This window comes from Sinocyclocheilus grahami, unplaced genomic scaffold (genome assembly GCF_001515645.1).
Source record: "Sinocyclocheilus grahami isolate Dianchi unplaced genomic scaffold, SAMN03320097.WGS_v1.1 scaffold81.1, whole genome shotgun sequence".
Taxonomy (NCBI): domain Eukaryota; kingdom Metazoa; phylum Chordata; class Actinopteri; order Cypriniformes; family Cyprinidae; genus Sinocyclocheilus; species Sinocyclocheilus grahami.
In genome coordinates, this window is record NW_015505260.1 from 560,250 (window position 1) to 572,099 (window position 11,850).

Here is an 11,850-nt window from a genome sequence, read left to right on the forward strand (position 1 = left end):
CAGGTAATATAATCAGACTACTTTTAGATTTCTTTTGACCAAACTCGTTTATCACATTGATTTAAATAGGATAATGTTGTACCATAATGATAAAAAAAATACAGAGTAATATTAAATCAACAACATGAAGTACATTAAATATTACATTGCGTCAATGTTTTTCCAAACTGGGGTTCATGAAGGAACTGCAGAGGGTTTGTGAGTTTAATGAAAAGCTAATAATTAATTACTTTATAATAATGTAAAATTAAAATAAATCATTTCAAAATAACAACAATCAAAATATTACACTTACTAATTATTTTTTTTTTATATTTTGTTTGTTTACCTGCATGTCATGTGACCATTAACCAACCGCGAACATGCATACGTGATACTTAAATATGAACGCATCTTAAAATCTGTAGGGTAGCCTACTTAAAGTAAATATATTTTGTGAAAGAGGTTCAGATGACATAAGTTTGGGAATACCTGCATTACATGTAAATAAGAAAGAACATGAATTTGTGCAGTTTAATGTGTTTGAAAGACAAAAGCCTTCCAAAGACACAGTAATAAATAACCTATTGAGTGATAATTCAAATAAAAATTAATGTGTTCATCAGTATTTGATACAATGTTGAAACACTTCTTAAACCTGAAATTATTTTTGTAAATCCAGTGGTCAAATGATGTTTAGCCACCTGACTAGTGACTGCTCTTCGTGTGAATGTCCAGAAAACTGGAAGACTTTCTGAGTGTAGGCCTATATAAGCAATAGGCTGTTTTAGAAAGGATCATTTCAAAGATGAAAGTGTGAATAATATTTAATAGTATAATCTATAAAAAAGTAACTATAGTCTGATTAGGGGTCCTATTTTAAAATGTAATTTAATCTAATTACAAGTACTTAATTTTCGGAATCTGATTACGTAATCCAGATTACATGTAATCAGTTACTACGCAGCTATGCTTGACAACATACCATACTACAGTAAAATATATTCATATTAGAAATAATCCTTTACCATCTTTAACAAAAAGTGGCAAAACTTTTTCTTTTCTTTTTTACACAATGCAAATACCTCAATACACTAATATGGTATCAAAGTCACCAAATCATCAATACTTCTTTTTGTACTTGTAACCAGTTTTATTTTAGTAAAATTAACTGTAGTAATTATGGTATTCTGGAAAATAAATCTTTATTATACATTTCTAAGGTATACTTAAATATATTCTTTAAGTAATCAATGGAGTTAAATCCAAGATTTAAAAATCACTAGAAAGGCATTTATTTTAAATCAGTTTAATTAATTGCACACATAATTGACAGGAGTTAAGAGCTTTTACAGTTCGATTTCAGTTCAGACAGGGACAACTGATTCGCTCATATTGTCAAATCCCACATTGAGGACATCATAGAAGGTCACCGATTTACATTTTCCTCAGGAAGGGTTGAGAGTAGCCAATAAAAATTTTTTTTTTTTTTGCCCGCCCTCTGGAGCAACTGGAGGCAATTCAAAACTTGATAAAATATTATTTAACGTAATCCATTACACATTTCAGGTAATATAATCAGACTACTTCTTTTGACCAAACTCGTTTATCACATTGATTTAAATAGGATAATGTTGTACCATAATGATAAAAAAAATACAGAGTAATATTAAATCAACAACATGAAGTACATTAAACATTACATTGCGTCAATGTTTTTCCAAACTGGGGTTCATGAAGGAACTGCAGAGGGTTTGTGAGTTTAATGAAAAGCTAATAATTAATTACTTTATAATAATGTAAAATTAAAATAAATCATTTCAAAATAACAACAATCAAAATATTACACTTACTAATTATTTTTTTTTTATATTTTGTTTGTTTACCTGCATGTCATGTGACCATTAACCAACCGCGAACATGCATACGTGATACTTAAATATGAACGCATCTTAAAATCTGTAGGGTAGCCTACTTAAAGTAAATATATTTTGTGAAAGAGGTTCAGATGACATAAGTTTGGGAATACCTGCATTACATGTAAATAAGAAAGAACATGAATTTGTGCAGTTTAATGTGTTTGAAAGACAAAAGCCTTCCAAAGACACAGTAATAAATAACCTATTGAGTGATAATTCAAATAAAAATTAATGTGTTCATCAGTATTTGATACAATGTTGAAACACTTCTTAAACCTGAAATTATTTTTGTAAATCCAGTGGTCAAATGATGTTTAGCCACCTGACTAGTGACTGCTCTTCGTGTGAATGTCCAGAAAACTGGAAGACTTTCTGAGTGTAGGCCTATATAAGCAATAGGCTGTTTTAGAAAGGATCATTTCAAAGATGAAAGTGTGAATAATATTTAATAGTATAATCTATAAAAAAGTAACTATAGTCTGATTAGGGGTCCTATTTTAAAATGTAATTTAATCTAATTACAAGTACTTAATTTTCGGAATCTGATTACGTAATCCAGATTACATGTAATCAGTTACTACGCAGCTATGCTTGACAACATACCATACTACAGTAAAATATATTCATATTAGAAATAATCCTTTACCATCTTTAACAAAAAGTGGCAAAACTTTTTCTTTTCTTTTTTACACAATGCAAATACCTCAATACACTAATATGGTATCAAAGTCACCAAATCATCAATACTTCTTTTTGTACTTGTAACCAGTTTTATTTTAGTAAAATTAACTGTAGTAATTATGGTATTCTGGAAAATAAATCTTTATTATACATTTCTAAGGTATACTTAAATATATTCTTTAAGTAATCAATGGAGTTAAATCCAAGATTTAAAAATCACTAGAAAGGCATTTATTTTAAATCAGTTTAATTAATTGCACACATAATTGACAGGAGTTAAGAGCTTTTACAGTTCGATTTCAGTTCAGACAGGGACAACTGATTCGCTCATATTGTCAAATCCCACATTGAGGACATCATAGAAGGTCACCGATTTACATTTTCCTCAGGAAGGGTTGAGAGTAGCCAATAAAAATTTTTTTTTTTTTTGCCCGCCCTCTGGAGCAACTGGAGGCAATTCAAAACTTGATAAAATATTATTTTTTTTTATTGGCTTTTAATATGAACATATAAAAGACAAACAAAACATTTACATCAAGAACTGCAAGCCACTGCCCATGCTGTCTTAAGCACTGTAATAAGAGGGGTTGCCTCCATTCCCAAAAAAAACACTTCAACCTCACCTGGCTACACAGAGGCCGTCTTCACCTCTGAGCTGGAAATATATTGTGATCAATCACCATCCATTTATCTTTTCATTGTAAGCAAATGTACATTTTATCCACATCTAATAGATCGTCCTAGGTATCTAAAGATGGAAGTCTATTTAAGAAGTTCCTTACCTTAAATGTGAAAAATCACAAAAGTGAAATTTAGGGGAACATACTACATTAAGGGCTTATTATGTGAAACTGTCAACTGCAGCACTGATTACTCTTAAAAAATATATATATAAAGGGGGAATGAAATTGGGCTATCATGAAGAGATGGAAGACCATGCCGACTCAAAGACGAACCTAAATTTACAAGTAATTTAACCCTTCATGGCAATATTCTTATGTTGAGAAATTCCCAAACACAGATAGGATACAGTACTGAGTATTCAAGTCAGAATTCAGGATTAATTGAAAATAGGAAGGGGGCCAAAAAAAAAAAACACTTTAAAATTACCACTTGTGAGTAGTGATTTTCTCTGAAGCCTTGGAAGACAACAAAATATGCTATACACAGCAATATTCATATGCCTTGCAAGTACATCTTAATTTCCAGATCAGAAACCTAGACTGCCTTATGTGACCTGATGATGAGGGTAATATTGTACACAATGCTGGAACCTGGTTCGAGTGTCAAGTTTGACTGAGAAGAAAATGTAAAGACAAGTAGAACACGTCATCCCTGAGTCCTCCTCAACAGATCAGCCATATGGATGTGCCATTTGTGTTTGGTCGTTTAGCGGGAGTTTAATTCTTCTGAGGTTTAGGTCAAGTCTGCATAGTCCTGACTAAGCCCCCTTATGTTCGGACTGTTGCAAATGGCTGAATGTGCACGTACAGCAGCAGGCCGTGAGAGGACACAGCGCTATCTACCATCACAAAGCAACATGCTGGAAATTCATGAAATTGCTGCGAAATGCCTCATGAAATGCACAAAAATACCAAACATAATTCAAATAAAAGAGGCAAAACCTGTTAAATCAATAAATACTCATTCTGACAACAAATTAAGGAACATATTTAAGTTTCGCACCTGTCGCTAAGTCCACAAAACATTACGCAGATGTCAACACCTTCTCAACCGGCTGAAATGAACACAAACAACCTCCATACAATGGGCTCAAACAAATCAGCCATTCGTCCAAAATGAAAAAAAGTGAAAATTGTAAAGGGATGTCAACTGAGAAAAAAAACAAGTTTTGAGTTCAGCCAAATAAAGTTACATTTTGCCAATAACGTCAGCTCCCCTGCTAGATAAACCTAATAATTTACTACAGACATGTCTAAATGAAAACTAAAACAACTCTTTGTCCTCTCCTCAACCAAATTTAACGTTCTGCCTTTGTGTAGTTATGACTTGTACAGACCAAAACGACTGAAATAAAGCAATAAATGACATTGAGACCTGCAGTTTTCTATTAAATGATCAGAAAGAATACATTATCATTATTGCATTAGCTATCGTACAATATTTACTCGGTGACAAGCATCTCAAAACGACCATTGGTGTCAAAACGCCATTCTTTCTGAACTGAGTGTCCATTTGCACACTACATTCAGTCAGTACACACCAGTTGACCAACAGATTTGACTGGAAAACTCATTGCTCGAGTCAGAATCTTTTTTAATATGATGTCTAAATGGGCAAGCACAAAATAATGAGCAATGCATGATGCCTCTCCAGTGTTGCTGCACATGAAAAACAAAAGGGATTGAAAAAAGAAAAAAAAAAAATCATGCAAGGGATTTAACACCCTTTCAATAACCCTCTGGTCTGGTCAAGTTCGCTGTTAGACTGAGGTAGCTTGTCAACATCTGTGGACAAATAAAAAAAAAATTATTTTATATATATATATATATATATATATATATATATATGAGAGAGATGGAAATTCGTCAGCAATGTCTCCAAATCACATCAAAACAAACAGCTAACATAAACATCTTATGTGGAGGACCAACAGAACACGCCTCTGAATAGATTGTAAATGGTTGTATGATCTCGACCCAAAGGAATGAACGTTTTTGAGATACTGTGGCTTGTCTCACAATGTTTTGAAGGTCTGAACAGCTCCATATAAAACTAAAACTGGCAAGATGCCCAGGATGTTTAAACCTGTCAGAAAACAAAGTGGAGAGGAAGTCGAGGACGACTGAGTAGAACTGAGGGTGGTGTTACTCTTCCATGGTCTTTAAAGGGAGAATACAGTATTAAGATGCTGTGAATGATTGGGAATAGCTTTACGGGACATCAACAAGTTTGTCAATGTGATGCCCGACTGCTCCAGATGCCAGCAGCGCATGAGTGTGCACGTCTATGTGAGTGCATGCGTGTATGCATTTGGGAGAGGACACGGGGACATGTTTCTTGAATTTCCAAGGCTCAGATCCCATCTACACCCCCCCCAACAAGTCTTAGTGTCCTGCCAGTCTCAGTATGCGGTGACCAGGTCTTTGTCATAATCATATCTGCCCCTTTTAGGGGCAGGGCTGTCCTGGCTGTCATCAGTGTCCTCACTGTCCTCAGCTCCGCCCCCTCCTTCTTCCTCCGAAGAGTCGTCCAGAGTCAGATCCACCACGGCTCCGCCTCCCGACCCGGCACTGGTGCCGCCGGTTCCTGCCGATGCACCACCCGATCCAGACTTCCCGGTCTGGTTTGTGCCGCTATGTGCTGGGGAGTGGCCGTTCGCCTCAGGAACACCTTGGATGAGAGTTAAGACCCGTTATTTCCCATTAAATATTTAGATTTGCTCAAATGTAATATTATGCAAGTTAAACGTGTTGAAAATGACATTTCAGAAGGAAGAAACCTTCTTACATATATCCACCACAGGACAGTCAGGTGTGCGGCTGTTTTCCCGCTCTCTTTCCTTCTCTTTGTCGTCCCTGATTGGCCTCCATGAACCGTCAGTCAAATACTCAATCTCCTCCACATCCTCCGGCGTCTCTTTAAGGATCTCGGACAGCAACCTGAAATGGGTCACGTTTGGTGAGTTTTACTGCCAGAGCCTGCGAGAAGCGAGGAGTTTAAGTAACTGTGCTTACCCATCAATAGTTAGAAGCTCAAAGGGAGCGGGTTTGTCACATACGGGGCAGGTCCACGTGGGTTTCTTTTCATTCATTTGCAGGAAAAAGACAGCGTCAAAACACTGCAGGTGGGCGCAGGTGAGCACTCGACATGGCACTCCAAGTCTCATCTTTACCAGCTGCGTTGAAAAGACGTATTAGATCTATAACATTGCTACGATGGTTCCACAGCTAAGAGTCCACATAAAAGACAAAAACTGGACACTTACAGGACAGATGAGGGACACTCGCAGTCCCGTAGTGGCAATCTCACTCTCAGGATCAAAGCGCAACTTGTCCTGAACTGTGTACATACAAACAAAAAATGTTTCAGTATAATATTGATGCTATGTATATTTACACACACACACTGCTGTTTTAAAGTCTGTCAATATTTTTGAAAGAAAAAGGCTAAACGCACCAAGGCTGCATTTATTTAAGTAAAAATATAGTATTATTGCAAAATATTATTGAAATTAAAAATATATTAAAATGGAAAATCATTTTAAAATGTCATTTATTCATGTGATGTCAAAGCTGAATTATCAGCAGCCATTACTCCAGTCTTCAGTGTCACATGATCCTTCAGAAATCATTCTAATATGCTGATTTGGAGCTCAAACATTTCATATTATCTTCAATGCTAAAAACCGTAACTATCCCACACATTTGAATGTATTATTCAAATAAATAATGTTTAGTGTTTATATAGCCTAATCCTTTAGTAGGCATTGAAACTACCACATAGCAAATGGTTAAAAGGATCCTTTATGAACAAAAAAACCATCAATCAATCATGGAAGTCAATGCAATGAACTAATACAGTGAACTATTTTTTGTTGTTGTGATTAGTTTTATTAATTAAAAGCCTGAGAATACATTAAAAAACACATGCAAATCATTTCAACTTTTTTTTTTACTATTGTTTCATACATCACACTTCCAGGGTTTCAAGTGTAACCACTGATCATAAAATGTGTTTGCCCAAGGTGAGAAACTTACTGCGTTCACGACAACGTTCGGGACTCTCGACTGAGCAATGCTTCAGCTGGTTGAAGAGCTCTCCAGATGTGAACACCCTCACCAGGTACACTGCCACCGAGTACCGCTGCATCCAAAACACAGAGGTCAGTAACAACACACTCACCTTCATCTAACATGTTCATTCACATATACAGATATAAGAAAATAGCTCTGTACCTTTCCAAAGTTGCCCCATGTGATGGTGACTCTGTTAGTGACTGTGGAGAGGTGTAACCATGGCGTGATGTTGACGGGTCGACAGGGCCGACGTGGCTCAACACCCGGTTTATTGGAGGGATAGTAACCCTGAACAAAAAGTAGTAATGTAAATAAGTTAATACATAATTTACAACAACAAGTTATACAACATTCTAAGAAAACCATTTAAAACACAACAGACGCATTCAGAAAATGTATTCTGGTGTATTGAGTCTCACGATCCTCCTGAGTGGTGAAACCACCACATTCCCTGTTCTTTCAGCCAAATCAAATTCGTAACACTTACCGGTACATGACAGTAGGACTGATTCACTTTCACAGCAATGTTGGGAGGATATTGGTCCTCCTGAACACCGATAGAGTCTGTGTAGCAGATTCTAGGAGAAGAACAGGATACGTTAGCATGCAATAAATGCATCTCTGACTCTAAAACGTGATGTACAGACATGATTTAGCTGAATGGCGTACCTGAGAACAACTTGAACTGATTTCATCCCTGGGCGAAGTTCACTGTGCATGTGTAAGTAAGAAAAAAATGTTATGAGTGAACAATTAAAGATGCTTAATATTCTTTTGTATTTAATTTATATATATATATATATATATATATATATATATGTGTGTGTGTGTGAAGAGTTCATTTGCAGTCGTTTTTTGGGAAAAGCAGATAACTCCTTCCATCTTAAAAAAAAGCAATATTGTATACACATAGCGTATTTCAACCATGCAGCAAACCTTTTAAAATATTTTGATAAATTACTAAAATAAATAAATTACTTACTTTTTAAACCGTTTAACTGATTGTATTAATCGGTCAATTTTTCATGGTCGGTTAACGGTTAACCGGTTAAAATGAACATCCCTATTTTAGAGTTTAAAAAAATACTCATTTAATCTTTGTAATCTCCTCAGATGACAATGTAGATGCCTGACAAACGTTGTTGTTGTTGTGATCATAAACTGTATGGATGTGATTACACGCAATACACTGAGCTTTTCCCTCATCATTGTAACGCGCTGCTATTGCAAGGTTCTGTGAAAATGTTTCAGCTTTTATTTTCCTTTTTCGCCTTGAAGAAGATATCACAGATTCATCAAGTTCGTAGAAATTATCCATCCTCGATCACTTTTAGTCAGCTTTGACGAAACTCCACTCAGCTAGCACGTCTTTTCAAAGTGAAAGTAGCCTTGTCACCTGACCTGAATACAGCGCGCTGATTCGCTAAAATGGACTTATAGGCTTCTGTTCAAAAACAACAAGGGCGCTTTGAACTCGCGATGCTTTGAAAGTGGACAAAACCGGCTTTTTTGACAAAACGTGTTTAGGGTTCAGATCGCACTATATGTGGAGAATAATGCACAGCAATCAGCTAAATTTTTTTTTAAGTGCCGTTTATTGGTTATTGCAAATGAACTCTTCATATATATATGTTTTAAATCCTTATTATTAAGCCACAACTAACTATAAATAAGTGTTGCCAAAATAATGAATTAAAAAAACATGCGTTGAAATTTTAAAGTTGGGCATCTTTTTACACACTTATAATCCACATAGGCCTGCTCATTTTATGATCATTAAATCAAATTACACACACACACATACATGTATATAAACAATACATCCTGATTTCCTAAACATCAGCACTGTTATTGGCCACTGATTGATTGCTAAATAAAGCCACCAGTTAGCAAGATCACTTTTCTTACCTGGAGTTCCGGATCTGTTCCACTTGACTTGGTGTTAATTCAAAAACACATTGACTTTCTTGCAGCTTCTCGCTGTTCTGTGCGACTGCAAAGAGTGACAAAAACATAATTAGCTCACTTAATGGTTTCCTTGTTGGCTAGACACACCTATTATAATTGGGTTATTATTTATTCATAATTAGGGTTGGGTATCGTTAGAAATTTTCCGGTTCCGATTCCAGTTTTGCCTCACGATTCCGGTTCCATTTAAATTAACTATTATTATTTTTTTACTATTTTATCGTAATTGAATGTAGTGTTGCTGGAAGGTAGTAAGTAATGTTGAGTAATGCATGCGCTTCAAAGTTGATGTTTTTTACTCTATCAATAACATTTTGCTTTTCAAGCAGGAATAAGATGGTTGGCTAAATAGTCCCTTGAGGGTTAAGACACTTCATTTCCCTAAATTAATGAAATATTAAACTTATAACCATGTATACACACACTGCAAAAAGCCCCTAATAATAATGCAGTCAGGAGATGGTGTGATGCAATGAGTGGTTTCCTCATTTTTAAACATTAAAATGGATGAAACTATTTTCTATCACTTTGTTTATCACTCTTGAAATGACCTGTACACTAAATAATCTAACCCTCATACTTGCATAACAATAGCAGTCTATTTATTTAGTGGTCCAAGTTGAAGTCAGTATGTAAGTAATTTAGTGGCGGCAGGAGCTGGGTGCTGCTGGTACATGTACAGTCAGACAAAACAACGTGCACATTTATCAAAGACGCAAGTGCGCGTACAGTCGTGGAAAACTATGTGTTTGGCAGTTAAAGATGCGGAGCGTCTGTGGAGTGCACGTCATGGGAAACAATGTGCTCAGTAATTAAAGAGGCAGGGTGGCATTTCTGTTATTTGGTTTGTGACATCCTTTACGGGAAACGCCGGCGCAAGGCTGCTCAGAGCGCTTGGTCACGTTTCGCACCAGAACCGTTTTCGGAACCGAAACTTAGAAATTGCTCACGGTTCCGGTTCTTTTAAAAAAACAGAACCGGTTCTGAATAAGAACCGGTTATCGGTTCCCAACCCTATTCATAATAATGGGACTCACTTAGTTCTGTGGGTGGCAGCAGCGTTTCTAGGTTGTGGTAGAACGGCAGGGGCACCAATTTGACTTCTGCCACAGAAGGCGGAGCTGGTTTGGGGATGCCGTTGAGGTAGTCTGTGCCCTGGGCCGTGCCTCTGGGCGAGGAGTTAAGGGCAGGATAGTTTACGGGCACGGACTCAGGGCGTCGGGCCGCCAGCCAGGACGAGGCTTTGGGGAAGCGAGTCTCGTAGAGCTGTCGAACGTTCTTTAGCAGCTCCGGACTGTATTCGGTCTGCACAAGCCGAAGAGCTCTTCCCACTAAATCCTGCTTCAACCCACTTTTGCTGCGGCCCATTGAGGCCAGCAGCGTCTGCAGATCAGACACCCGGAAACTCTTCACCATGTTCTGGGAAGACAAAAACAGCTCATGAGAATGAGAATGAGAGTTGTCTTCGCAATTTGTTGTAAAAGAGATTAAAACACCTCTCTGTAAAAAATCTGTCCCACTGGTACGTGCGATTATTCATCCCAGTCTAAATAGACACATTAACAGCCATAAATTCAAAATTCAAATGTTTATTGTGCATGAACAAATATTCATCTTCTCTATATTAGGTGTACATAAAGTTGCTTAAAATAAAAGCATCTACTAAAATTTCATAATTACTAAAAATTCACAATACTTTTAAAAAGTTGTTTATATTTTTTTAACTTTCCAAATTCAATGCCAAGACAATCCTCAAGCTTCAAAATGACCTCAATCTCTAGTTTACTATGACTGAACCCCTGCAGGCCAATGACACTCTCCATAGAAACACTAACCTTACACAGAAATCAGTTCTGCAAAACAATATGAGGTTCAAAGCATGTTCGTAATCATGCTGCACTACTGAATATCAGCATGGCTGCGATCATCTGCTGCTATTCAGTAGTAAAACGGTCTTGCACAAATGAAAATGATTTATCTTTTAATGCAACCCACATGCATCATTTGTGCAAGGGACTATATACAGCACTGCAAAGTGTGGAATTGTGTTGATTTTTACAGCTACATGGATAAAATGCACGTGTGATTTGAAAAGGCAGAGACTGATTTGTTATTTTGTATTGTGCAGACTAATCATTCACTTCCACAGGCAGTGCACACGCGCGCGCCCGCACACAGACACACTAGCTTTGGTCTCAAAGCCTGGTGAGCTGTCCAACCAAACTGCGTTTCGGACATCAAATGCACATTCAGAACGTTCAAAAATTCGAATCTAACGTTAGAACGCGCCAGATATGCTGGATACATGAAACAGCTCACTGGGTTTTGACACACAACCATTTACATACACACTTATACATATTGCCAAAGCACTTTACAGACTGCCACTTGTCCTGAATGAGCACCAAATACGACAGTATGAAATTTAACTCACGTTGTTTGAATAAGCACCGCTTCTAACTCGCCTGGCTCCTTTTACTTTCACTATTTAAAAAAATCTCATCTACTCACCATCGCTTCTACCAGTTCGGCCGCCATCTTCG

General features: G+C 36.7%; 1 protein-coding gene across 3 annotated transcripts; it reads right to left on the reverse strand.

The window, feature by feature from the left end:
- Window positions 1–3,235: 3,235 nt before the first annotated feature.
- LOC107586389 (E3 SUMO-protein ligase PIAS4-like) lies at window positions 3,236–11,845 on the reverse strand. 3 transcript variants are annotated; one of them, XM_016273725.1, is made up of 12 exons: window positions 11,819–11,845; window positions 10,345–10,726; window positions 9,248–9,332; window positions 8,009–8,050; window positions 7,827–7,917; window positions 7,499–7,627; window positions 7,301–7,406; window positions 6,529–6,602; window positions 6,278–6,438; window positions 6,051–6,202; window positions 5,751–5,933; window positions 3,236–5,047 (listed from the first exon to the last, which is right to left on the reverse strand). In XM_016273725.1, the coding sequence occupies exons 1-12, from the start codon at window positions 11,843–11,845 to the stop codon at window positions 4,980–4,982; spliced, it is 1,500 nt and encodes a 499-aa protein (XP_016129211.1). In that variant the 3' UTR covers window positions 3,236–4,979. The 3 variants fall into 3 exon arrangements, with proteins under 3 accessions (XP_016129211.1, XP_016129210.1, XP_016129212.1); XM_016273724.1 differs by lacking the exon at window positions 3,236–5,047 and having other exon boundaries at window positions 5,103–5,933; XM_016273726.1 differs by lacking the exons at window positions 3,236–5,047; window positions 11,819–11,845 and adding an exon at window positions 11,742–11,806 and having other exon boundaries at window positions 5,103–5,933.
- Window positions 11,846–11,850: the final 5 nt, after the last annotated feature.

What these genes read in the sequence shown, in the direction of transcription:
- LOC107586389 (XM_016273724.1), bottom strand. Translation starts at nt 11,845, where the DNA reads ATGGCGGCCGAACTGGTAGAAGCGATG. An exon ending in GCTGCCACCCACAGAACTAA is followed by an intron (nt 9,333 to 10,344) that starts GTGAGTCCCATT and finishes CACTCTTTGCAG; the next exon opens with TCGCACAGAACAGCGAGAAG. An exon ending in CATGGGGCAACTTTGGAAAG is followed by an intron (nt 7,407 to 7,498) that starts GTACAGAGCTAT and finishes TTTTGGATGCAG; the next exon opens with CGGTACTCGGTGGCAGTGTA.